At 40.2% G+C, this 27,482-nt stretch overlaps 1 protein-coding gene across 2 annotated transcripts in view; it reads right to left on the bottom strand.

Moving 5' to 3' along the window:
* mib1 (MIB E3 ubiquitin protein ligase 1) overlaps window positions 1–26,263 on the bottom strand; it is a 150,431-nt gene extending 124,168 nt beyond the window's left edge. For both annotated transcript variants that reach the window (XM_080194019.1, XM_080194018.1), the window contains exons 1-3: window positions 25,896–26,263; window positions 9,718–9,889; window positions 5,210–5,339 (exon numbers count right to left, since the gene is read on the bottom strand). In XM_080194019.1, coding sequence (XP_080050145.1) covers window positions 5,210–5,339; window positions 9,718–9,889; window positions 25,896–26,124 — 531 coding nt within the window. In that variant the 5' untranslated portion in view covers window positions 26,125–26,263. The remainder of the gene's footprint in view (window positions 1–5,209; window positions 5,340–9,717; window positions 9,890–25,895) is intronic.
* Between the last annotated feature and the right edge of the window lie 1,219 nt (window positions 26,264–27,482).

A 27,482-nucleotide genomic window follows, 5' to 3' on the forward strand; every position in this document is an offset into this window, starting at 1 on the left:
AAACTTTCATTTACTGTTTTCATTTTTCTTCATCAAATAGTCATGATGCAGTTCCAGGTTTTGGTCACCAGGTGTTGCTGTGGAGCAAGTTTCTGAACACTTCCCTTGTCATCGTTATGTTTACTGTCAATGAGTTTTTAAAAAAATTTTGAATTGTATCTGATTAATTTTAAACAGTTATTTTAATAATTCAGCCTCTTACTTATTCCAGTCCTTCTTCAATGTTTATCCTACTTAGCACTCATCTACCTAGTGCTCCATGCCTCTGACCCCAGCTACAAATACCTACACATCCACCACGAGGTCAACTTCCTCAATGACATGACTAAATTTAACCATCGAATTTATCTTGCGTCTAATACTTTTATCATAGTTGTTGCTTCAACATCTCAATTCAAGCCAAAAATGCCTGGGCAATTACTGATTATTTTCCCTTCTTTCCCATCAATAGGGTTATAGCTTCCAATCATATCTGCATACTCTCATCCAAGTATTACCAACCTGATTTACAACAGTTTGACAGCTTATTTAGTTTTTCCAGAACATTTTCAAACAAAAGGGAGATTCAATTCTCAAATATTGATTTTGAGCTAGTAATTGCATTTATTAACAATCACTATAAACTCCATTCAAATGGATGGCACTGGAAGGAGTAATGGTAGTGATTGTGCTCTTTACCAAGACAGCTGCCCTGTCAAAAATCAAAGTCACTAGAGCTTTAATTGGTGTTGAAAATTCAGTAACAACTCAGCTGAAGTCTCCTAATACTGCTCTTCTGTTCCAGTGTTTCTCAGCAATTTGCCTACATACTTTCTCTTCTACCTCCCTAAGGAAGGATAGAGTCCACAGGAGGTTCACAAGAATGATCCCAGGAATGAAGCGTTTGTCATACGAGGAACGGTTGAGAAGTTTCGATCTATACTTGATGGAGTTTAGAAGGATGAGGAGGATTTAAATTTAAACTTATAGAATACTGAGAGGCCTAGATAGAGTGGACGTGGAGGGGATATTCCCAAACTTGGGAGAGACTAGAACTTGAGGGCACAACCTCAGAGTGAAGGGATGCTCCTTTAAAACTGAGATGAGAAGGAATTTCTTCAGCCAGAGGATGTGAATCTGTGAGACTCATTGCTAGAGGGTTGTAGAGGCCAGATCATTGAGTGTCTTTAAGACAGAGATAGATAGGTTCTTGATCAATAAGGGGATCAAGGATTACAGGAGAAAGCAGGGGAATGGGCTTGACAGCCACATCAGCCATGATTGATTGGCGGAGCAGGCCCAATGGGCTGAATAGCCTCATTCTGTTCCTATATATTATGGTTTTATGGACTGTATGAGGATCCATAGGAGGTTGATAAGTATTCAGAAGCATGATTGCTCCTTGTTCCTCAGTTCAAGATTTAGGACTTAATTTTACATTTCTTCTAGCCTATCATCCCTCCACGTAGCTGTGATTGCTCCCTTAACCAAGATTGCAAGTGCACCCCATCCTTTTTTTTAAATCTTCCTATTCCATCTGAAAACTTTGTAGATAGGAATGTTCCTTTCTTTTAAGCTATGTTTCACTAATAGCTGTGATATTATAACTTTACGCCCTCAGCTCATCCATCTTATTCACAAGACTCCTTACACTGAAATACATACATGTAATCCCTGAACAGTACTCAGGAGTCTCTTTTCTCAGCCTTCCATACTCAAGTATTTACTTTCTCCCTTGCACTTGCAATTTTGCTTTTCTTCCCTTTTAAATCTATTCAGGTCTACATCACCATGCCAAGCTAGCTTAAACCCACTGCAACAACATTAACAAACCTCCTCATGACGACATTTATCCCTGTCCTGTTGAGGTGCAACCATTCAGCTTCTACAGGTTCCAACTTTGCCAAAAGCTGTCCCAATGCCCCAGGAGTCCAAAACCCTCCCCTCAAAATCATCTTTCCAGCCTCTCCTACAACCACTTTATCCTATTTCTGCATTTACTAGCATGTCACACCACATGCAATCTGGAGGTGTCTTTGAGATTTTGCTTTTCAATCCTTTCCATAACTCCCCAAAACCTGCCTAAAGGATGACTCACCATCATTGGTACCCAAACAGACTCCAACGTCTGCCTATTCAAACTCCACACTTAGAACGTTCAGCAGCTGCTCAGTGATTTTGTTGACCTTGGCACCACAGAAGCAACATACTAATCTGGAATCACACTTGAGATGAAAGAAATGCCCACCTGTTCCCCTAATTATTGAACTGCCTATCACTATTGCTTTTCTGACCTCCTTCCTCCACAGCTGTATTCCCCTGAGAAACCCATATCAGTTTTTAAGAATTCAATGGCAGTTAGATAGCAAGAGGCAAGAAAAGAGACTGCAGAGTATTATTCAGTGATTAGTGATATGTATTCTCATGGAATCCTGCATTACTTGGTTCTGTTTGACTGTCTGGTGGTCACCCAGCCCCATTCTGCCTTTACACCATGAAATTGTGGCATGGTCATATCTGTCACTTGTTACCCATGTAGCTCTCAGTCTCACATTGGAGACAGCTAATTCTTGAGGTGAAGGGGTTGCGTTATGAAGAAAGACTCACCTGATGAAGGAGCAGCACTCCGAAAGCTTGTGATTCCAAATAAACCTTTTTGACTTTAACTCTGGTGTTCAGAGACTTCTTACTGAACAAAGACTGAGCAGAGAAGTCCTGAACAGAATGTGATTGAGGGAGACTATAGGTTTAAAAATTATATTTTTTTGGTAGAACTAGAATAGGGGGCATAGTTTTAGAGTAAGGGGTCAGATGGAAAAGAAGAGGAATTTATTCTCCGAGGGATGCTAATCTTTAGAAATCCCTACCCCCACCAAGAACTACGGAGGCTAAATCATAAAGTATATTCAGGAATCTCTCTACCTCAATCTTGAATTATAGGACAGTTAAGGATTTTCAGGAAAAGGCAGAAAAGTAATTGAGACCAAAATCAACTATGATCTTATTGAAGGCAGAGCAGGCTCAAGGGAGCACATGGCCTACTCATGCCCCCATTTCTTATGATCTTACGCTGAAACCCCTCTCCACCTACCAGCATCTAACGCACAGCTACTGCAGCTTTCAAGAAGGTGGCTCTCCAACACCTTCTCAAGAGAAATAAGAGGATGGGCAATAAATGCTGACTTTGCCAGCAACACTCACATTCCATGAACAAATAAATCATAAATAGCTAGGACAATATCCACTCAATCCATGCAGGGTCAGAAACATTCCACTCAGTTGAGGGAGCAAGCCAAAAATCACTTGGACTAAGTGAAAGTCAAATGGATGAGCCACAAAACACTTGCACTGGCCATGCATGGTGAGGTAGTGGGTTGGTAAAGCACTCAAAACTGGAAGAATCAACACCCAGAAGTTCTTCACATTGTTCAAATGAATCTAGGTAAATAGCGCAATCTTGTGATTTATTTTGAACCATATCCTTTTATTTTGAAAACCTAGAATCTAACCGTTAACTATTACACATTCAGCCCAACTACACACACCCCAGATCCAAGTACATCACTACAGCTGACAACAAAACCACAGTAAAAAGTCTGACAACGCCAGGTTTCAGTCCAACCGATTAATTTGATAGTAATTTGATAGTAAATTGAGTGAATTTACTATCAAATAAATCGGTTGGACTGAAACCTGGTGTTCTCAGACTTTTTACTGTGTTTACCCCAGTCCAACACTGGCATATCCACATCATGTCAACAAAACCACATGCAGATAAGATTCAGCCAGAAGATCAGCACAGGTTAAAATCATGGTTGACCATATTCTAAAGAACTCCAAAAATAGCTGTGTCCAATAATGTAGGGGCCAAATCAAGTTACCCAGCAGAGGAGGTAGGTGTAGCCACAGGAATAGTAGAACCTATCATCTTAACTGGTGTGAACTGCAATCAAGTATGAAAAATCATTTGATGAAATGGGGAGAAAAGGCCAATACAGCAGGTAAAGCTTTAGCCAAGTACACTAGATTGTGGAAGCAAGGCCACATCTGTAGGTACAAAGGATTAACAGTAAACCTTTTATACAGGCTCATTTAAACTGACGTCTTGCAGTTACATTTATCAATAACTTTACAGCCGCTGGAACAAACTAGCTTAAAATAATTCTGGTGATTTGACTAATACATTTGTAGAACTAGCAACTTTTAAAAAAATGACCAATCTCATTGGGTCATTTTCTCCTGCTTATTTGTTCTCATTATCTGAAGGATGATCATTGATTTACACACATTTAATTAAATGGATATCCCTTAACTGTTAACATTTCAGCCCAAGACTTGTAACATCCTGAGGTATGATACTTTCAATTACAGCTTTTCACAGGCATATGACAAATATATTCTAGGCAAATTTCAAGAAGACAATTTTCTTTTAAAATGTGATGAGACGTTTTCAAGTATAAGTACTCAAAATTCTCAACATCACGAAGTTCATCTCAAACTTCTCTGAAATCAACCATAAAGGTATACAGCAAATCACGAAATACATCAAATCTCCTGTTCTCAACTTTCTGTAGTACGAGTAAAATGCAGTCATGACATCACATTTCTTTATTGCTTACTGTGCAACATTATTCAATCTCAACAGCCTTTCATCAGGGTGGCACAGTGGTTAGCACTGCTGCTTCAACACCAGAGACCTGCACTGGATTCCAGCCTCGGGTTACTGTCTTTGTGAAGTTTGCATGTTTTCCCTGTTTATGCATGGGTTTCCTTCAGGTGCTCCAGTTTCTTCCCACAATCCAAAGATGTGCAGGTTAGGTGAACTGGCCATGCTAAATTGCTCCTTATGAGCCAAAGGATGTGCAGGTTAGCTGAATTAGCCACGGTAAATGTGCAGGATTACAGGGATGGGGCAGCGAGATGAGCCTGGGTAAAATGTTCTTTTGGAGAGTGGGTGCAGACTTGATGAGCCGAATGGCCTCCATGCTTTGTAGGGGGTTCTGCAATTCTATTAAATGTGGATTCTAATAGTTACTGCAAAGTGCACAAAAATGCATAAAACAAAGCACACACTTGCATTGCATCCACCATCATTCTGCTCACACTTTGGTGCTAACTTCTCAGATTTATGACAACAGCCTTAGGTCAGCAATTCAACAATGCTATCAAATACGCAACTAATACTTTAATTATTCACTAAATTCCAACAGTGGTTGAAACGACTGCTCACCTTTCCCCTACGTCCGTTGCCCCCATCTTGGTCTTCCCATTGCCAGTCTACTCCACGTACCACCCGTGCACCAGCAAAAATCCCTCTTGCTGTTATTTTCTTCGACTTCCGTCGAGACTCCAGCAAAACTCTAATTAAAAAAAAAACAAAAATTATACTCGACGGAAAAAATCTTGATTTCAATACAATCCAAACTGGTGATATTCTCTTCATCTCCTCTTCTTCCAATCATCTCACTCCATTGTCAATCAACTGTCTTTTCTTTAGGTCTCCCAAAGTCAAGAGATCATGGGCCACAAGTAATATGCCAATAACAGTTAAACTGCTGGTCAGTCAGGGAGAATCAAGTTTAACCATCATCTCCAACTCTGTCTACACTTCTTAGCAAAGCAGCCAACATAATTAAGGACCCCATGCACCCCAGACATTCTCTCTTGCACTTTTTTCCATCGGGGAAAAAGATACAGAAGTCTGTGGTCATGTATCGACCGACTCAAGGACAGCTTCTTCCTTGTTCCTGTCAGACTTTTGAATAGACTTCCCATGCATTAAGTTGATCTTTCTCTACATCCTAGCTATGACTGTAACTCTACATTCTGCACTTTCTCCTTTCCTTCTTTATGAACAGTGTGCTTCATCTGCATAGCTTGCAAGAAATAATACTTTTCACTGTCTGTCAATACATGTGACAATAAATCAAATCAATTTTAGGTTTTCTTGGTATCTTGGGCTATGCCAATTTCATGTTACAATCAACAACCAGAGGTTGAATATTCTGGCCATTAATGTAGAGATATGCCCTTCTCTTTAACACCATTATGTGATCTGTTGTGACTCAGCTATCCAAGACCCATTGACAGAAAAGGGAAGAAAGATCAGATGCCACTGTCAGCTTATACATCTCTCCACATTAAGCAAATAGTTCTAAAATACTAAACTTACAACGCTATTTACTTTGGAATGCAGTTGGCTTAAATTTTCTACTTTCTGGCATATACCTGGTAACTTCTTATTTGAAGCAAGGTCGAAACCCAGCAATGCTTCCGAAAGACAAAAAGGCTCAATTTTAAGAATCTGCGCAAATCTTTTCATTGTGTTTTCTTGCTAATTAATGAAAACTAACTTAAATATTATGGCTGGCTGTACTTTTACTTAATTTCACCATTATGCTTAATCTTCAACTGAACTATTTTATTCTTGCTGGTGATGCATTCTGGGTGAAAGTAGCTGCTGAGAGGTGATGTGATGGGTAATTATGGTTTGGACTTTCACTGACCAAGTTTTTTTTTAAACCCCAACCATTTGGGAAGGAAGCAAATTGTAAAAAGGTAAACTTCACACAAATCTAGCAGAGTGTCAAAACAGCCAGTTTGCTGTGTGGAAACTAGAAGATAAACATATTTCCACAAACTCAGAAACTCAAATGTGAACCAGATTTGAGACAAAATAACTGCATGCCAAGGCCACCATGTTTTCCTTGATTTGGCCAGGCACCAAGCATTGAAATGTTTATGAGCTGATAAAAGTCAGAGCTTAGGAAACCAGAGATTTTGAGAGTTTGACTTTACTTGGGCAGGAAGATTGTTCAATGATAGCTCTATAATTCAGCCTTTCAAATAAGATAGCAAGGCAGAGAGAAATAACTGGGCTAAATTGGTTGGTCTTTATGTCTTTTCTTAGCAAAGGCTAAAAGGAAATTGCTTGAACACAGAAATTGTATTCCATATCACACTGACTGACAAGGCTGCACCTGGGTTACGACCAGGAACTTAAGTGGAGATCATGCTTCTACCCAGGGTGTAACAGCAGTGCCCTTTTACTACCCCAACATTACCTTATGTCAAATTTAATCATACTGAATAAAATATAACCATTGGCACCAAAAAGGTTCTCACTTCAAATAACTTCAAAACTTGAAAATTGTTTCACAAGGTTAATTGACTCTGATACCCTGAATTATAATGCAACGTTCTTGAGTGGGCCATATTCACACAGACTACAGATCGGACAACTTAATTTTGGACCATACTCCATTCTCTTGTGCAGAGAGCAGTGGGCACGTTAATTTTAAGCCTAAACCAGCGGCAAAAGTGCTCCAGTCAAAAACCAGATTTCCACTTCATTGAAGAGAAGTGAGAATTTTAATTCCCCTGTGGCTAGGTTACCTGTGCTAAGTACATGAACTTGATTTGCCAACACTGTATTATGCACAACAACCTAACCATAGCAGAACTGACGGTGAAGGACTAAATTGTCTAATTCATAGACTGTTAAATGAATATGCCCCACTCAAGAAATTAAATGTAGTCTGGTTTCTCACTGTGCTTGCAAATGTGTCACACAATGGGATTGTAGCATTCCAAGTTCTACAATTAGATCCCATAATTAACAATTTCTGAAAAAGACAAACCAAAAAAAAAAGAATTTCGGACACTATTTCAGATTATCACATAGGTGAAAGGTGAAAAGTCAGTTTCAGAACAATTTAGCAGCTCTGACCAATTGTACATACAGCTTTCAAAGAACAGAGCAGAATAGCACAGCACAGGAAACAGGCCCTTCGGCCCCACGAGTGCACGCCGCCCATTCTAACATTCAGTGAGTGCCTTATTCAAGTCTTTCATCGAACGTCGACGTTTTTGTCTACCTCTAGTAGAACTCCACAATAAAGGGGGTGCAAATTTAGGGAATTATACATACTCCAGATTAAGGGAGATCCAATTCAGGGACAATTTATTGACACCAATCAGCCTAAAAAGCACGTTTTTGGGATGTGGGAGGAAACTGGAGCACCCGGAGAAAACCCACGCAAGCACGGGGAGAACGTGCAAACTCCCACAGACATTGATTCAAGCCGGAGATCCGACCCGGGTCCCTGTAACTGCACAGCAGACAGTGATAGTCACTGAGCTGACATGTTGTCCGTCAATTGGTCCAGATTAAGCATACACTAACGGACGTGAAGCACTAGGCAACTCTCAAAGCAACATCCAAGAGCAACCCTTGCACGACCCACCGCATGTGTGCCCCTTGTTGGCCAACAAGGGGGACCGAATCGCCTGTGGATGTAAAAGGAGACATCAATAAACATAAATAGACATACAACAGGCTATACAGACAGTAATGAAAGCATACCTTTCATCTTTAAACCAGACCTACTGGGGTATAGTTGCACAGGTATTATATGAGATATCGTCTACATGCAAACATCAGTCATGAGTTTGTCAGGTTATCTGACTTGAAATGGAAGATGACAGCATGTCTGTCCTCACGCAACATCTACTTTTTTTTTAATTCATTCATGGGACATGGGCGTCACTGTCTGGCCAGCATTTTTTGCCCACCCCTAGTTGCCCTTGGAGGATAGTTGAGTGTCAACCACATTGCTGTCGCTCTGGAGTCACATGTAGGTCAGGCCAGGTAAAGACGGCAAATTTCCTTCCCTTAAGGACACTAGTGAACCAGATGGGTTTTTCCGACAATCGATAATGTATTCATGGTAATCAGTAGATACTTAATTCTAGATATTTTTATTGAATTCAGATTCCACCACCTGCCACGGCAGAATTTGAACCTGGGTCCTCAGAACATTAGCTGAATTTCTGGATTAATAGTCATGCGAAAATACCACGAGGTCATTGCCTCCCCATACTATAAACAGAACGGCTAAATAGTGACAGGGTGCTGAAACTTCTTTGGAGTTTATTTATTAGCGTTACAAGTAGGCTTACAATGAACTTACTGTGAAAATCCCCATGTCGCCACACTTCAGTGCCTGTTTGGGTACACTGAGGGAAAACTTAGCGTGATTAATGCACATCTTCTGGATTATGGGGGGAACCCATGCAGAAACGGGGAGAACATGCAGACTCCACATACGGTGATCCAAGCTGGGAACTGGACCCAGGTCCCTGGTGTTGTGAGGCAGCAGGGCTAACTACTGTGCCACCATACAACCCCATTAATTTCTCACAAATTGTTGTGGTCCTACCACAAACTTGGTTAAGGTCAGCCATCTCATAATGCAATGTTGGCAAATCAAGTCCATGCACTTAGCACAGATAATCTAGCCATAGGAGAATTAAAATTCTCACTTCTCTTCAATGGTTTTTGACTGGAGCACTTTTGCCGCTGGTTTAGGCTTAAAATTAATCTGCCCACTGCTCTCTGCACAAGAGAATGGAGTATGGTCCAAGATTAAGTTGTCCAATCTGTAGCCTGTGTGAATATGGCCCACCCAAGAACGTTGTATTATAATTCAGGGTATCAGAGTCAATTAACCTTGTGAAACAAGGTTTCAAACCTCAAGCACTGGTGATCAATGTTGCTCAAATATTCACTGAATAAACTCACCAAACCATTAGGAACCTATTGCCTCCCATTTTAACATGAAAACAATGGCATGCCATAACCAATTAAAGCATGCTTTTGCAATATCACATCAAAGGATAAAAATCAACGTAAATGAGATGACCAAATAAGGGTTCTGACAAGCTCTGTACACTTACCTTTCACTACCAGGAATAGTGATTCTATAGAACCTGTGCCTCAGATGGTGCTTATCACCATGGTAGCAAACTGTGCAAAGATCATAATTAGTACATTCTGCACACTTCCAACGGATGCCAATAATCGGCTGCTGACGGCATGTATCACACATTGTCCCATCATGCTTGATCCCTTTAAGAAAAAAATAATAGAAGTAAATTAGCAAAGATCAGGATGGTTTTGACTCATCCAGAATTCTAGACTTATTTTGGTAACCATGATGGTTTTCTTTATGATTAGGAGGGTGGGAATAGGAACAGGCCATTCAGCCCTCAAGCCTATTAACTCATTCAATTAGTTTGTGTTAAATCACGACACCAGATATCCACCTTGATTTTGTAACCCTTAATTCTCCAACCTAACAAAAATCTAATACTCAGTCCTGAGCACTGACTTGACCTAACCCTAGCAGCTTTTCCCAATGGGGACAGGAGGCGGAACGAGTATTCCATATTTCCACTACATTTTGTGTAAAGAAGTGTTTCCAGATATCAGCAACTAACAGCCTAGCTCTAATCTTAAACATATGTTCCCTTGTTCTAGACTTTGTTATGTACATCAAAGCAGCATTTGGCAGAGTGTGCCATCAAGAGGCACTGGGAAGACTAAAATCATCTGGAAGAGTCGGGGGAGAACACTCCACTGGTTGAATCATACCTAGCAATGGCCTAGTGGTATTATCACTGGACTATTAATCCAGAAATTCAGCAAGTGTTCTGGGGACCCAGGTTTGAATCCCTCCAAGGTGATGGTGAAATCTGAAGTCAATTAAAAAAAATCTGGAATTAAGAATCTATCGATGACCACAAAACCATTGTCAAAAAAAATCCATCTGGTTCACCAATGTCCTTTAGGAAAAGAAATCAGCCGTCCCCAATTGGTCTGGCCGATATGTGATTCCAGAGCCACAGCAATATGGTTGACTCTCAACTGTCCTCAGGCAACTAGGGATGGGCAATAAATGCTGACCAACCAGTGACACCCATGTCCTGCAAGTGAATGTTAAAAAATGAAAATTGTTGTGGTGGTTGAAGGTTAAATCACCTGAATTACTCAGGCCCAATCATCTCCAGCTGCTTCACCAATGACCTTCCCTCCATCATAAGGTGGGAATGTTCACTGATGAATGTTTATCATCATTCACTACTCCTCAGCAGTTCCTGTCCTTACGCAGCCAGATCTGGGCAACACTGAGGCTTGGACTCACAGGTGGCAAGTAAGTTTTGCACCACACAAGTGCCAAGCAATGACCATCTCCAACAAGAGAAAATCCAACCATCACCCCTAAAAATTCAATGGCATTACTCTCAGTGGATCAGTCACCACCATCAACATCCAAGGGTTACCGTGGCTTAGAAACTGAACTGGACTAGCCATATAAATACTATGGTTACAAGAACAGGTCAAAGGCTTTAGATTCTGCAGCGTAACTCAACGCCTGACTTCCCAAGCCTGTCCACCAGATATAAAGTCACATAAGAAATAGGAGCAGGAGTAGGCCATCTAACCCTTCCAGCCTGCCCCGCCATTTAATAAGGTCATGGCTGATCTGAAGTGGATTAGTTCTACATTCCCGCTTTCTCCCCATAACCCTTAATTCCCTTGTCTATCAGAAATCTATCTACCCATGACTTAAATATATTCAGCGAGGTAGCCTCCACCACTTCAATGGGCAGAGAATTCTAGAGATTCACCACCCTTTGAGTGAAGAAGTTCCTCCTCAACTCCATTCTAAACTGCGCCCCCCCCCCCCCCCCCCCCCTTATTTTGAGGCTGTGCCCTCTGGTTCTGCTATCCTTTCTATCTCTACCCTATCTAGCCTCTTCATTATCTTGTAAGTCTCTATAAGATCCCCCCTCAGCCTTCTAAACTCTTAACGAGTACAGGCCCAGTCTATTCAATCTCTCTTCATAAGCTAACCCCCTCATCTCCAGAATCAGCCTGGTGAACCTTCTCTGTACTCCCTCCAAGGCCAATATATCCTTTCTCAAATGCGGGGACCAAAACTGCACACAGTACTCCAATTGCGGCCTCACCAGCGCCCTGTACAGTTGCAGCAAGACCTCCCTGCTTTTATATTCTATCCCCCTCGCTATAAATAAAGACAAAAAATGCTGGAAGTATCAGCAGTTCAGGCAGTATCTGTGGACAGAAACAAAGTTAACATTTTGAGTGGAAATGACACTTCATCAGAATTGTTCTGATCCTCCACAGATGCTGTGTGGCCTGCTGAGTATTTCCAGCATTTTTGTCTTTATTTCAGATTTCTACATCAACAGGGACAAAGTAGAAAGAGTCCAGAGCTTCAGGTTTTTAGGTGACCAGATCACCAACAACCTATCCTGGTCCTTCAATGCCGACACTCTTGTTAAGAAAGCCCACCAACACCTCTACTTTCTCAAAAGACTAAGGAAATTTGGCATGTCAGCCACAGCTCTCACCAACTTTTACAAATGCACCATAGAAAGCATTCTTTCCGGCTGTATCACAGCTTGGTATGGCTCCTGCTCTGCCCAAGATCGCAACTAACTACAAAAGGTTGTGAATGTAGCCCAGTCCGTCACGCAAACCAGTCTCCTATCCACTGACTCTGTCTACACTTCCCGCTGCCTCAGCAAAGCAGCCAGCATAATTAAGGACCTCACACACTCCGGACATTCTCTCTTTCACCTTCTTCTGTCAGGAAAAAGATACAAAAGTCTGAGGTCATGTGCCAACCAATTCAAGAACAGCTTCTTCACTGCTGCTATCAGACTTTTGAATGGACTTACCTTGCATTAAGTTGATCTTTCTCTATACCCTGGCTATGGCTGTAACATTACATTCTGCACTCTCTTATTTCTTTCTCTATGAACGGTGTATTTTGTCTATATAGCGCACAAGAGACAATACTTTTCACTGTATGTTAATACATGCGACACTAATAAATCAATCAAATCAGAATCTAACCAAGGCTCTGTACAGCTGCAGAATAACAACTACTCCTTTCTTACTCTCATCTGACTCAGACAAAGACAAACAATAGAAGTTTTTTGTGTCTGTTCAGTAGCTTTTAAATGATTTCCAAATTTGAACTCCTAAACGTCCATGATCCAAAATTTCCAGTTGCTTGTTTAGAAAATAATGATGTCTTAGGTCCAAAGTGGATGATCACACAGTTCAAACTGAACCCCATCTGCCACAGTTCTATGCACTTGCTTAATCAATCTACCTGTGCAATTTTGTACACTATTAACTGTGCCATCTAACTTAATGTTGTCAACAAACTTAGATGTTTGGTTCTCTATTCAGTCATGCAACTAATTTATAAATACCGTGAAAAGCTGTGACCTAAGAACAAAACACTAAGGGCCACCACATCACACTCTGCCAATGTGAGAACATCCCCATTTATTATCCCTAATTTGTGTCTCCTACCTCCGAGTTAATTTTCTATCCAAACCAATCGGTTGCCTGCAATTCTACGTGCTCTGATTTTTGTGAACTTGCTCGAACACCTTCTGGAGGTCCACATAAGTAACATCCATCAACAATTCCTTGTCTATATTAGTTACATACTCAGAAAAATCAGATCTTATAGAATCTCTGTAGTGCAAAAGAAGGATTTAGTCCATCAAGTCCGCACCGACCACAATCCCACCCAGGCCCTAATAACATCATCCCACATATTTACCCTGCTAAACCCCCTCAATTTAGAATGGCCAACCAACCTAACCCACACATCTCCGATCTGTGGAAGGAAACCGGCGCACACAGAGGAAACTAACACACACACAGGCAGACTCCATACAGTCAGTGATCCAAACCAGGAATCAAACCCAGGTCCCTGGTGCTGTGAGGCAGTAGTGCTAACCACTGTGCCACCGTCTGTTGGACATCACTTGCCCCTTTCAAATCCATGTTATTTTTTTTTCTGATCAGCTCATATTTGTCTAATGCTCAGTCATTCTGTACCAAATAAAAAGATTTGAGTAACTTCCCCACAGACTAGCTCTAGTCAAATAGGCCTATAAATATACTAGTTTATCTCTGTTACCATTTTTAAATTGTGGTGTCTGGACTCAAACAGATCTGTCACTTACTGTCAGTGTTGTTCTCTAAGTCTGAGGATGGAATGGGGATTAAACAAAAAGAACTAAGGGGAAAATCAGCCCTCAGGATTTCTTATCCATGTTGTTTTCCAGTCCCATCCATGAATCAGTGAGAACCAGAATGGTAAATTATGTATGCCAGTATATGCTTGATCCAGATTCTCTTCCGCGTTAGAAATTTAGCGCACACAAAAAACAACATTGTCAATAGAAAAAGGACAGATTTATCATGCTTGTCATTACACCAAACTAGGCATTTGTCAATTGTGCACAACTCAGTGAAACTTTAAAATGTGATGATAATGAACTGGACTTGTTTTCATTGCACAAAGATTATCCAGTCTTCATTTCAGATAAATCATAACCGTAGAGTGAGAGCTTGGACACTAATTGAATAATGCTAAAGAGTAGCTGTAGATTTTACTGGGAGGATGGGAGAACAGGCATTTCCACTTTCAACTCAATTAGATTTAGTTTGCATAACAAAAAAAAACAAACAGCTCCTCATTAAATTTAGATGCTTCCCTTTTTCTGGGCACAAAGATTCATTCCTGGTCCTCAGATTAGCATGGCTCTTTGCTCTTAAATACTGTTCTTGCATGAAAAAAAGGCAGCATCAATTGTATTTTGATGTGCAGTAGGATTGACATTCTGATCATAAAGGATTCTCAATCAGCTCACGCTGATGGTGGGTGTCGGAAGCTAACAAAATCATCGTCCAAAGAGACATTTTCAGCTGAGACACAATGCTGCAAGTCTCAAAATTGCTAACTCACATTGAATGCTACTAAAAATGAGCAAAGAATGATTTATATTAAAAAAAACATGTTTACAGGGGAAAGGAGTAACTTTACATTGTTGTGACATTGTAGGAGACAACAATGAACCATTTTAAAACGCCCTTAATAAATATTTCCAGAATTGGAAGTTTAATTAGTAACTACAGTTATAGACAGAACATGGAGGAACTTTGGGAAAATATATCATAAAATTGAGTAATGAAGAATGTGATGTTAGATCAATAATCTGGACTTTTCAATTTATTAATGTGGAGATTGAATGGTAGAAAAATTTCACATGGTTATCTTACAAATTTAATCTGCAGTTATTGACTTGACTTTGCCGAAGAAATCAATAAATACTACATGACAATGCAAGCTAAACTTAACATTTGAAAGTGCAAGGCTCGATATGCTACCTCGCCTGATCTCATTCAATGTTCAACTTTGAGTCCTATGACTCATTGGCAATTGAAACTCTTACACTAAGAGTTCTTTGACATAACAGCCTTACACACTCTTCATTTTCTTCAGATCATAAACCAAACATGAAATTGAATACATCTGTAGCAAATTAAAAGAGATCCAGATGTTCAAATGGAAAAAATAGCTACACCATATCCACCTGTTGCAAACGTATTAACTTCAATTATAATCAGGTTCCACGTTATGTCAGACAGCAGGTAGAGACTGGAGCCAACGTTTTGAGTCTAGATGACCCTTCTTCAGAGCCAACTCTCCCCACAGATGCTGTCTGACCTGCTGAGATTTTGCAGCATTTTCTGTTTTTGTTTCAGATTTCAGCATCTGCAGTGTTTTGCTTTCATCCATGTCATGGCCCCCCAACCCCATTGCTGAAAAGCATCATGAAAGTTCAAGGCTATAGGCAACTTCCGAACCATGTTGCAGCGCAAGTTACTTTGTGGTATGACACAGAGATCTTCAGAACGTACAAGAACAAAGACCCCTGCAGTCCACATGAACAAGAAAAACTCATACCTGAACTAGTAAATTCAGAAGAACTGTGAACTTCAATCATTTGTGGCCAGTCTTCTATTCTGACTTTATTCCCTCAACTATCTATTTCAATAAATCAGAGTTTTACAGCACAGCAAGAGGCCATCTGGCCCATCATGTCAGCGCCAATGGAATAAGAACAAGATTCATGGGGAATCACTGATTGATCTCTGCGTGGGGCACGTTGAGTACGAGTTCCCCTGGCAAAGGGCAATGGTCTGCCAAGCCAGAACTCATTACCTGAGTCTTTTATAACACAACAGTCCCAGCAGGGATAGTGTGTTTATGCCACAGTAGTAATTTATTGTACAATGCAAAGTAAAATATGTTCCTTTCCAGTCAAGCTTCCTGAGTCATCACAAAGATAGAAGTGGGCAATGTTGTAAGAGCAATTGCTGAGTTCAAAATTACATCATAAGGACCATTGAAGTTAATGATTACATGACATCTAAAGACGTTACGATAACTACTCCTGGAAAAAGTAGACTCAAATACTCCTCTAGCTCCCCAATGTCCTCATCAACACTCAAATTCTTTTTTAAAAATTAATTATACAATGATAAAGTTTTTTTTTCCCTGCAGCACCATCAACCAGCCATGGATATGAAAACACAAGACAAAAGAAGCTCTCAAACCTATGATAATTTGGTTTTGTGACCAATTGCTAGGAGATGTGAAAGAGTAATCCTGGACCAACTTTTCAATTTCCTTTCCTGCAAGATACCAACTGGGCTCAAAGCAATTGCTTTGCATAGCATCATTGCGGCACCAGCAGTTCAAAGTTAGCATAAAGCAACTTCCACCTGCACACTATGGACTCTGGATCGCCAATGTACAGCATCATCTAGGTTACAAAATCAGCACCACGAAATTTTCTCCAAAGCCGCTCTATATTGTAAATTTTGTTTCTAATTGAAGCTGTGGTGCCCAGTGATTGTCCCATTTACACTTGGTTGCCATCAAGCTCATTGATAATTGCAAGCTGTCTGCAACACCAGACTATTTTCAACAGTTACGCAATGCATACTGTAACCATACTAGATGTTAAAAGCTACAAGTTTACTCTTGATCTGAAGTTGCTTAACTTATACTCATTTTTGTTAAATTGCACTAAATTCTGACTCTATGATTTAATAAATTAGACAATTCAATTTTTAGTACATAAGCAATTAATTGTCAGTTTTGTCTTTTATTTAGACCAGCAACTAACTGTGCAAGGTGTTTTCTGCAGTCTTACAAAAGAAACATTAGTTGAAAGAACTGCTGTGAATTCTCAGATACTGGCCAAATACACATTACAGCATTTGAGCCTATTCCTACAAAATACTTAAGGATGCCAAATTCCAAAGTGGACTTCAAATTTGTGAAGAAAATACATCCAAAGGCTTCCAGGATCAGATTTTTTTCAAAGTTGTATGATTACTAGTTAAAAATACCACAAAAGACAGAGAAATCTTGTTGGAACCTGTGCAAACAGACTGCATGTGCAGCTTGCATACCTCTAAGAAAAGGTATTTCAAACACAAAGTGACATGCACTTAGTGCAACAGATGTCTTACAAAAACAACTTCTGGTACGTCCCTAAAGTTTGTTCTAAACTACAGAACAGTTCACAGAGATGATATGAAACATGAAGGGTTTTACAGCTAAATAACAGAACAATTTACCACTGGTGTACCTAGATTTTTTCTATGCTGAAGTTAATCATTTGGCTCACTTACCAGGCAGGCGTAACAAGTACTCAAAGCAGACTTCTTGATTTGATTAGTTAAGTGTCCATTGCAGGGCAAAACACTAACATACACCAAACCAATTTGATTGTTCGAGAGAGTAAATGTTCTCCTCGGAAGAAAAGAGATCCCAATGGCAGGAAGATGGGTCAACATTTGATAAAATCAGCATGATTTTTCAAAATGGTGGAATAGGCTTGAGGGGTTATATGACGGACTCCTACTATGTTCCACTCAGCTACAATCAAAAATATACCCTTCTGGGCAATTGTGGATAATTCCACTTTAAAGACAATGCACTGAAGCACAAGCAAAACTCGTACCTTTCAATTAAGTGATCCCCAACTGGTTTACTGGCAAAACTATTGTTTGAAGTTACAATATTTAAATAGATCCTCCAACAGCTCAATGGTTCACTGCATTCCCTGTTGGGTTTTACTGAGCAGGAGGTCCCAGATTCATTCCCTTCTGCTGTGCCAACTTGGCTAGAAAGGCAGTGGAAACAACACACAGGCTCCAGTGTCACTGGGTTGGTGAGGGGAAGATTTATTTTAAAATCAGCCAGAATTTCACTCATGAATCTGCCAGAATGTGAAGACTGATGAGCATAGGACTGGGATGTTCCACAACATTCACTGTCTCAATCTACATACAAGAAACACTCATTTGGGAAACTACTCAATAATAGCCGATCTCTTTGGGACATGGTTCAGGACTTCAAAATAAATTGGAAGATTGGAGAACGAAACTTTTATTTCTGAAAACCCTCATCATTAGTCCAATGATTTTTGTACTTGAACCATTAATTACAAATTAAAAATAAATTAATCCCACCAAAGAATAAGCATTTTAAAACACTACCCGCCTACACTTGTTCAACAGTTATGTAAATAGATTGAGTGGAAATTTAAGGGGAAAAACTTTTTGAAACATACAATTTTGGAAGCAATTCTCACCCATATTATGCATTGCCTGAAGTAGAAACTCCAACCTAGTGAGTTTACTTTCTGCCTCTCCAAGTACAAAGGTACTAATTTCAGTTGCAAGGATATGTGCTAATCTTCAATAGGTTTGCTACAAAAGGTTAAATGCTGAATTCTACCACACTGTCCCTGCTGAAAACACAACTCAGGTTGCATTTCCAATTTCTACAAAATTGGAAATACCCATGATGGTTTGTGATATAATTTACACTAATCTACCCTCTCTTTATCAAGATGTGACGTTTCTGAAGGTTGACCCCAGGTATAGGCTTCTAGGAAATTCCCAGTTAACAAGAAATATGTAAATCTCAAACTCTGACTGCCAAACTCCCCCATCTGATCCAAATGGGTGTAGCAAGGCTGGCAAAGTTTCACTAAAGCAAAAGAATCAAAGCTTCTGCCAACGGTAGTTATGCTAATCTCAGGTAGACCTTGATCCCCTCATCTCACATCCAATGAAATGAATCTAAAAGATCAGTGCTGCTCAAGGCTGTTAAAGTACAATGTGTTTCTTTTCACAAATTTGAATGAGGACACAGCTAAGTACACATAAATATGCAGTAGTGCCATATCTTCTGATGCGATGAAGAGTCTATCAAGTTACTATGACATATGGTATTTTGGATGAAGTAGTTAGAGCTGACTCAAATTATTAAATAAGAGTTAAAAGATTTGTTCATGTCTCAACGCTTTACATTATTTGGTGGCTTAAATCTCACAATCCACTTTCTTTTGGACTTCTACCCTTAAGATGAGTGCAGATGCCAGAGATAAATGTTTGACTGCTCCAGATGTCAAGATAGTGGCTCAAGAAAGGTACATTTCAGGCTTGTATAAATAAGCATAACCCGGTTATTAGCATACCCTTTGAGGTGGTCACGACAGCATTCACCTTCACAACACCTCTAAAACAGAAAGCAACCTCAGCAGCCCACACATGCGTAGAGTAACACGTAAATGCAGAAGGTGCTGTCAGCGATCCCTGGAATGCAATCAATACGAAACCTTTAAATTGAATTTACACTCTGATGCCATTATGCACACTACAGAAATATTTGAAAAAGTTACACCCAGTCAAATGATGTATATCTGGGTTTTTTCTAAACGGCTTACTGAGCTCATAATTACCGTTAAATACTCACTGGCACAAAAAGGCTCATTTTAAATGTCAAATTTGTCCACTATGATAAAAAAATTCATTAATTTTTAACTTTATCTTAATTCAAATCATTCATTTCATTGTCTGAAATTTAAAATGAAGAAAATATATAATCAGTAGTTTAACTTCCTTAATTAGATACCAGTCCAAAAGCATAATACTGCAGATGCAGGAAATCTGAAATAAAAACAGAAAATGCTGAAAACGTTCAGCAGGTCAGATAGTAGATCTGGAGATGGAGCAGTTAATGTTCGAGATTGATGACTTCTTACCAACCTGAAACATGAACTCTGTTCTCTTTGCCCAAAGCTGTTGTACCTGCTGATTACTTACAGCATTTTCTGTTTTTATTTCTTTGAATCTTCTGGTTTGCTGTCTGTGAGAGTGCACCAATATGATTGGCTGCATAATCTTTTTGCTGATATCACTGTGTTGGCAAACTTGGAGATCCCCTTGGCTAGATGCAAAATTAAATCACCACCAAAAAAGGAATCCACAACATCAATCGTACATCAGTGACAGCTGTTGGTTCATGGCTGATCACAAAATTAAGACCTACTTGTTGAGAATATGTACCAAAACTAACGCTAACAACTTCCCCTTTTTTTTAGAAAGTAAACTTGGATTTGAAAATTTTAAGTTAATACTGGATCACTGGTCACATAATTAACAGTTTTACTATTTTGAACTATAATTTTTTGTAAAGTTTAGGTTCTCCAAATAAAGTGACCCAAAATAAGTTTGACAGGCAGACCAGAGTTCAGGGTCACTGAATTATCTGTGCAAACATGTGACGAGTAAAGCACCATCAATAGCTTTAGTTCAAAAGATTGACTGAACAAGAGGTAAGGAACTTGCAAATGCAGCAGCTAATATACAGACACCACTGTACCAGAAACACTGAATGACTTAAATATCCAATTAATGTATTTTTCACAGGTCGTTGAGGGATAAATTTTGGCCAGGATACTCCCTCACAATTCACCTTCAAGTATCATGGGAACTTCAAAGATTCCACAGCAAACAAAACATCAGTTTAATATCTCAACTGAAAGACAGCACTTCTGACACTGCAGCACTCTCAACGTTACACTAAAATGTTACCACGAGCTCATAAATTGTGGTGAAATTTATACCAACTGAGCCAGACTGACAGTTTTGTAAGGGAGCAAAGGCTAGCTTACAAGAATCACTAGGTTGTAAGAAACACTGACACAGTACAACATGGTCCGAAAAATAGTTTAAGGAACCCATTGATTTTTGTCTTATTTATTGCACAGTTTTCACATCTCTTATTTTCAATCAAATGCAGATCACACAAACCCAGAATAATGCAACATAATTTCTAAACTTACAAGGCCACCTTCTATTAACTACATCAACTGTCCTATTCACATTTGCTGCTACTCGCCACCTCCTCACTTTATAAAACATTTCTAATCGGAAGATAGATGATAATAGTATTACCAAATTTACCACGCAATCCTTGTTCTGTTGTTAGACCTTCTTGAAACATTAAGTAGAATATTCAAGGATGTTGGCCTACTAATGATGGACATCATATTTTCAAGATAAGACAATATGCCACTTGGGATTGCCCTGACTTTGTGGTTCTTGTTCTAATGATGAGGAGATGCCTGCTTTGGACTGGGGTAAACACAGTAAGATGTCTCACAACACCAGGTTAAAGTCCAACAAGTTTATTTGATAGTAAACCCACAAGCTTTTGGAGCATGCTGTTCCTTCGTCAGGTGAGTGGAGAGTTCTGTTCAGAAACAGGGCATATAAAGGCACACACAGTTTACAGAATACTGATTAGAATGCGAGTCTTTACAGCGAATCTGCTATTCAAGTCTTAAATGTGTAGACAATGTGAGTGGAGATAGCATAAAGCATACGTTAAAGAGATGTGCAATGTCTCCAGACAGGACAGTAAGTGAGATGTTGCAAGTTCAAGCAAGTCATGGGGGTTACAGATAGTGTGACATGAACCCAAGATCCTGGTTGAGGCCGTCCTTATGTGTGTGGAACTTGGCTTTCTGTTTCTGGTCAGCAACTTGGCGCTGTCATGCATCGATAGTAAACTTGGGATTACTATCAAATAAACTTGTTGGACTTTAACCTGGTGTTGAGACACTTCTTACTGTTCTTGTTCTAGTCAGTGGAAACTGTCGCTGGAGAGAAATGTGCTATTTTAGAACCCACAGATTCTATATATTGTAAACCACTGTGCATTAGCAATGGTTAAAGTCCAATGACAGACATGGCAATCAAGAAAACTGCTATTATGGATTCTATTGAAACTGAAATTGCAACCTACAAGGGAGAAAGCTATTCTAGATCTGGTCTGTGTAATGAGATAGGAATAATTAATGATTTTACAGTTAGGGATCCTCCCGGAAGGAACGATCACAGTATGGTTGAACTTAAAACACAGAGCGTGAGAAGGTAAAATCCAATACCAGTGTCTTGTGCTTAAACAAACAGACTGCAATGGGACGAGGGAAAAGTTGACTAAGATGGACTGGGAGCAAAAACTTTATGATGGGACAATTGGGGAACAGTGGAGGACTTTCAAAATGATTTTTCACAGTGCTCAGCAAAAATATATACCAGTGATAAGGAAGGACTGTCGAAAAAGAGGTATTCAGCCATGGATATCTAAGGAAATAAAGGAGGGTGTCAAATTGAAAGAAAATGGCAAAGTGGCAAAGATTGGTGGGAAACAAGAGTGGGAAATCTTTAAAAGTCAACAAAAGCCACGAAAAAAATCTATAAAAAGTAAACTGACAGAATATAAAAATAGACAGCAAAGGTTTCTACAAATATATAAAACGAAAGAGTGCCTGAAGTAAACAATGGCCCTTTAGAGAATGAGAAAGAGGATGTGATAACTGTAAATGGCCAAGGCATTGAACAGGTATTTTGCGTTGGTCTTCACAGTGGAAGACACAAATTACATGCTAAAAATTGATGACAAGGAGGCTATGGCAGGTAAGGACCTAGAAACCATTATCACGCAAGAGATCGTGTTGGGCAAGTGTGCAGAAGTCAGTGAAAGTCTGCAAAGGGATATAGATAGTCTAAGTGAGTGGGCAAGGGTCTGGCAGATGGAGTACAACGTTGGTAAATGTGAGATCATCCATTTTGGTAGGAATAACAGCAAAATGGACTATTATTTAAATGGTAAAAAAATTGCAGTATGCTGCTGTGTAGAGAGACCTGGATCTCCTTGTGCATGAATCACGAAGTTAATTTCCAGGTAATTAAGAAGGCAAATGGAATTTTGTCCTTCATTGCTACAGGGATGGTGTTTAAAAACAGCAAGGTTATGTTGTAGCTATACAAGGTGCGGGTGAGGCCATATCTGGAGTACTGTGTACAGTTTTGATCTCCTTATCTGAGGAAGGATATACTGGCACTGGAGGGTGCAGAGGAGATTCACTAGGTTGATTCCGGAGTTGAGAGGGTTGGCTTATGAGGAAAGACTGAGGCTGTACCCAATGGAATTCAGAAGAACGAGGGAAGATCTTGCAGAAACATGTAAGATTATGAAGGAAGTAGATAAGATAGAAACAGGGAGGTTGTTTCCACTGCCAGGTGAAACTAGAATTAGGGGTATGGCCTGTATATAAAGGGAAACAGATTTAGGACTGAGTTAAGGAGGAACTTCTCCACCCAAAGAGTTGCGGATGTGTGGAATTCCATGCCCAGTGAAGCGGTTGAGGCTACCTCATTGAATATTTTTAAGGCAAGACTAGCTAAACTTTTGAACAATATAGAAATTTAAGGGTTATAATCAGCAGATGGTGAAGTGGAGCCGTGATCTTGTTGAATGGCACAGTAGGCTCAAGAAGCCAGATGGCCTAACCCTGATGTTCCTATGAGTGTTGTTCCAGCTGCACCTACGTAGGGAACTAGCAAGAGTGCCACTCTTTGACTTCAGGACAGAGGAGGAATTTTTAAGAGGTCAGCAGGTGATCAGCCCTTGCAGAATACCCAGCCTTTGCTCCATTCTTGCAGCCAGTGTTGATATGGTTAGGTCATTTAACTTTCTGGCTGTTGATAGTGGTGCTGCTGAAGAGCAGGTGAAATTGTCTGAGTACACTTTGTTCAAAAGTAGTCAACACACGGTGACAAATTGTAGTTGGGAAGACATGGTGGCACAGTGATTAGCATTGCTGCCTCACAGCACCAGGGACCCAGGTTCAATTCCTGGCTTGGATCACCATTCTTCCTGTATCTGCGTGGGTTTCCTTCGGGTGCTCCGGTTTTCTCCCACAGTCAGAAGGATGTGCTTGTTTGTTGCACTGCCCATGCTAAATTCTCTCTCAGTATACCCAATCAGGCGCCACAGTGTGGCGACCAGGGGATTTTCATAGTAACTTAATTGCATTGTGAATGTAAGCCTACTTGCGATGAATGAATAAATTTGCATTTTATTTTGTTCATGGTGCCATACTCAGCCAAATACTATCTATGTTTTGCTCATTCTATCCTGTTTATAATGCAGGTTGATGTGAATGTCAAAAAGCAATGCATACACCTTGGATATATACAACTTCTCAAATCACAAGTGCAACTTCAACAGTTTGACAATTTGTTTCAGTGGCAAATCTGTTCAAGCCAATAAAGCTAAAAGTGCATTACTGGACTTCAGGAGCAGACTGACAGCTAAGGTTCAAGTACTACAGCTACATAGCAATATACAGACAGTGGCTTAAATCTAACCTAATCTCAAACTTTCAGATGACATCAACTGCCTGAGCAATACATGTAAGAATTCTGATGTTCACCAACCAGAGAGGGACGGTCTTGGAAACACTCTTACTTAAATTTATTCATTTAATTAATTAAGCCCACACACGTATGAATCTCTCGTATGAACTAAACAAAATCCAATTTTATTTGGGAGATTAAATGATGATGCACAAAACTCCTTTGTAATATATTCCTTTGCAATGTATTGTGGAATAACTCTCACTATAGAAAACATGGTGAGTTTCAAACACATGTCTCTAATTAGATAACGATAATAAAAACAAATCCACTGTTTAAAAATACATTTTTTCCAAGCTTTAACTCAGATTGAGGGAAATCTAAAGAATTGGCTGAAGTACATTGTTGCTATCACAGAGGAATGGGATGTCTTAATGGTAATTCAATAATGGAGGTATTAATTCACAAAGTCTGCCAGGAACATGCTCATGTATTTATTAGCTAGCTGGTGTCATTTTCATGGTGGTAAGGAAGCAATCATACTTGAGCCCATGAGTTATTTTCAGGTTTCTATGGGAGCAGATACTACTAGAAACATTTAATAAACATAGACTTCTTTAAAAAAAATCAACGTTTTCTGGATCTGTAAGACTTAACATTTGCAATTATGTTAAGACAATAATTCATCAACTACATTCTGTACAAAACAAATCATTATGCCTGATCTAAGATAACCTAGCAATGTTAGTGTACCACAAAGCCAATGCAGTTGAAGATTATTCACCCCATACTTGCTCATCCATTGACAAAAAGAGTTCAATGAATATATAAAGCCCTTCTGGTAATTCAACACTGAAGGGCATAACTAATCAAAAAAGTGCAATAAAGGCTAGATTCCATCAAAGATTAATCAATGGCAGCTTAAACCATGCACCAGATGTGTCAAAAGATCATTAGTCTATAGCAATTGTAGTTGGGATAAGGGAGGAAAGTGTAATGATCCCTTAGGCATACAGTAATTTTCGATCAATAAATATTGTTCCATCACAGCTTGGCTGTTGGTTCTGAAACAGTCGAGACATGTCAGCTCCAACCACAACATGCCACATTCTACACAACTGAACGAACCCTTGCCCCCAAAAGACACAAAATCAAGATACGATTCACGAAAACTTGGAAACAAAACGTGAATGAAGGGAGGGGGGGGAGGGCTTGTACAAAGCTGCGATTATCTGTCATTCATTAATCCCCAAAACTAATATAAAACGAAGTAACATCAACAAATCAAGTGCAACAACCATGGCATTCAGGACAATGCCGTCGTGATAATATTATTTTTCATCAGCCGTTACTTTTTTGAGTGTCAATTACACAACACCTGAATTGTTAACTACTCCAACATTTACTTAATTTTCTTAAGTTAGCCATCGTTCAATTCTAATTGCGTTGATGAGGACACATTTCCTGGGCATTTGAATCATGGATGTAGCACTGGAATTGTGGATTTATTTCCAATCGCAGTTAGTTTCTGGTTTGAATTATGATTTCCAGCCCTCCTGCGGGTGGGGCCTGGCAGCTCAGCTCCATCAGACAGACAGACTGAACACAATGAGGCAGCTGCCCGTCCGTCCACCCGCCGTTATGATCCCCTCAGCCTCACCTGTCGGCGCGCTGTCCAGGATTCGCAGGTCGTAGGCCCCAGAGCAGCGGTAGTTGGCGGCGGTGCCGTTGTCCCACACGACCACCACCTCCTCGGGGCTCTCGAAGCTCCGCACGGTGCCCACATGCCCCTCTCCGCCGTCCTGCTTGCCCCACTTCCAGTCGGGGCCCCGCACCACTCGCGCCCCGACCCCCTCCATCATCACCCGGTTATTCCTGGAGCCGCTCATACCGGGGACCCCGAGTCCGCTTCACGGGGAAGGGGGAGGGAGAAGGGGGAAACCCCCGGACGCCGCTATGATTTGGCGAAATCGGGGTTTTTTTTGTGTGTTGTTGAGAAATCCGGGAACTCGGCAGAAGGAAACGGAGGGGGAGGGGGAGGAACCGGGACCGGTACGGCGCGTGCGCGGTTACTGGCCCTGTGAAAGTTAGGGCGCCGTCATCTTTGATATGGGCAAATGGCAGCTATTCACCTGGTCACAGACCAGAACCATTCATGGTGCACTGAGTATCACAGAATCCTACAATGAAGAAGGAGGCCATTCAGCTACTGAACGATAGAACCAGAGAATCCCACAATGCAGAAGGAGGCCATTCGGCCCATCGGGTCTGTGCCGACCACAATCCCACCCAAACCCTATCCCCATCACCCCATGCATTTACCCCAGCTAGTCTCCCTTACATTAAGGGGCAATTTTGCATAGCCAGTCAGCCGTTAGAGCCTGCACCAGGTTGGCATCCTACCCAAGCCCCATAGCCGACGATGTATAACCTACACATCCTGGGACACTAAGGGTAATTTAGCCAGCCCAATCCACCTGACTTGCACATCTTTGAATGGTGGGAGGAAATCACAGCACCCAGAGGAAACCCATGCAGACATGGGGAGAACGTGCAAACTCCACAGAGTCACCCAAGTCTGGCATCGAACCTGGGTCGCTGGTGCTGTGAGGCAGCAGTGCTAACCACTATCCCACCCAGCAGTCTAATCAATGTTCAATGCAAGTTTAGCATAACTTATCTGCTTTTCAATTCTATCCCTTTATAAATGAATTCCAGTACCTTGTTTGCTTTTTGATGACATTATTAACCTGCACTGCTTTTTTAAAATTTATTTATTAGTGTCACAAGTCGGCTCTTACCTTAACATTTCAATGAAGTTACTGTGAAAAGTCCCCTAGTAGCCACACTCTGGCACCTGTTGGAGTACAGTGAGGGAGACTTTAGCATAGCCAATGCATCTAACCGGCATGTCTTTCTTACTTTATTGTTTCTTTTCTATTTAGACTTTAGTATTTCTTTGTGATCCCTCTGTTCATCTGTTCTAACTTATTTTCCAAAGTTTACTGACCTTTATATTCCTCTTCTCAAAATGTATTACCTCATACTTTTCTGTATTGTGCTCAATGTGTCTAATTTTATGATTCACATGTTTTGGGAATTGAATTTTTATAGATTAAGATAATTGGAGGGAAAACTGAGTTCAAGGAAACACCTTTAATTACCATTTAAAGGATGGCATGTGTTTACAAAAATGGGTTAGCTTTAGATGTGTGAAAGCATTTTCTGCACTTGGTTTAGGAATGGA

Source organism: Carcharhinus amblyrhynchos, chromosome 8 (assembly GCF_965287045.1).
Source record: "Carcharhinus amblyrhynchos chromosome 8, sCarAmb.v2.hapA, whole genome shotgun sequence".
Taxonomy (NCBI): domain Eukaryota; kingdom Metazoa; phylum Chordata; class Chondrichthyes; order Carcharhiniformes; family Carcharhinidae; genus Carcharhinus; species Carcharhinus amblyrhynchos.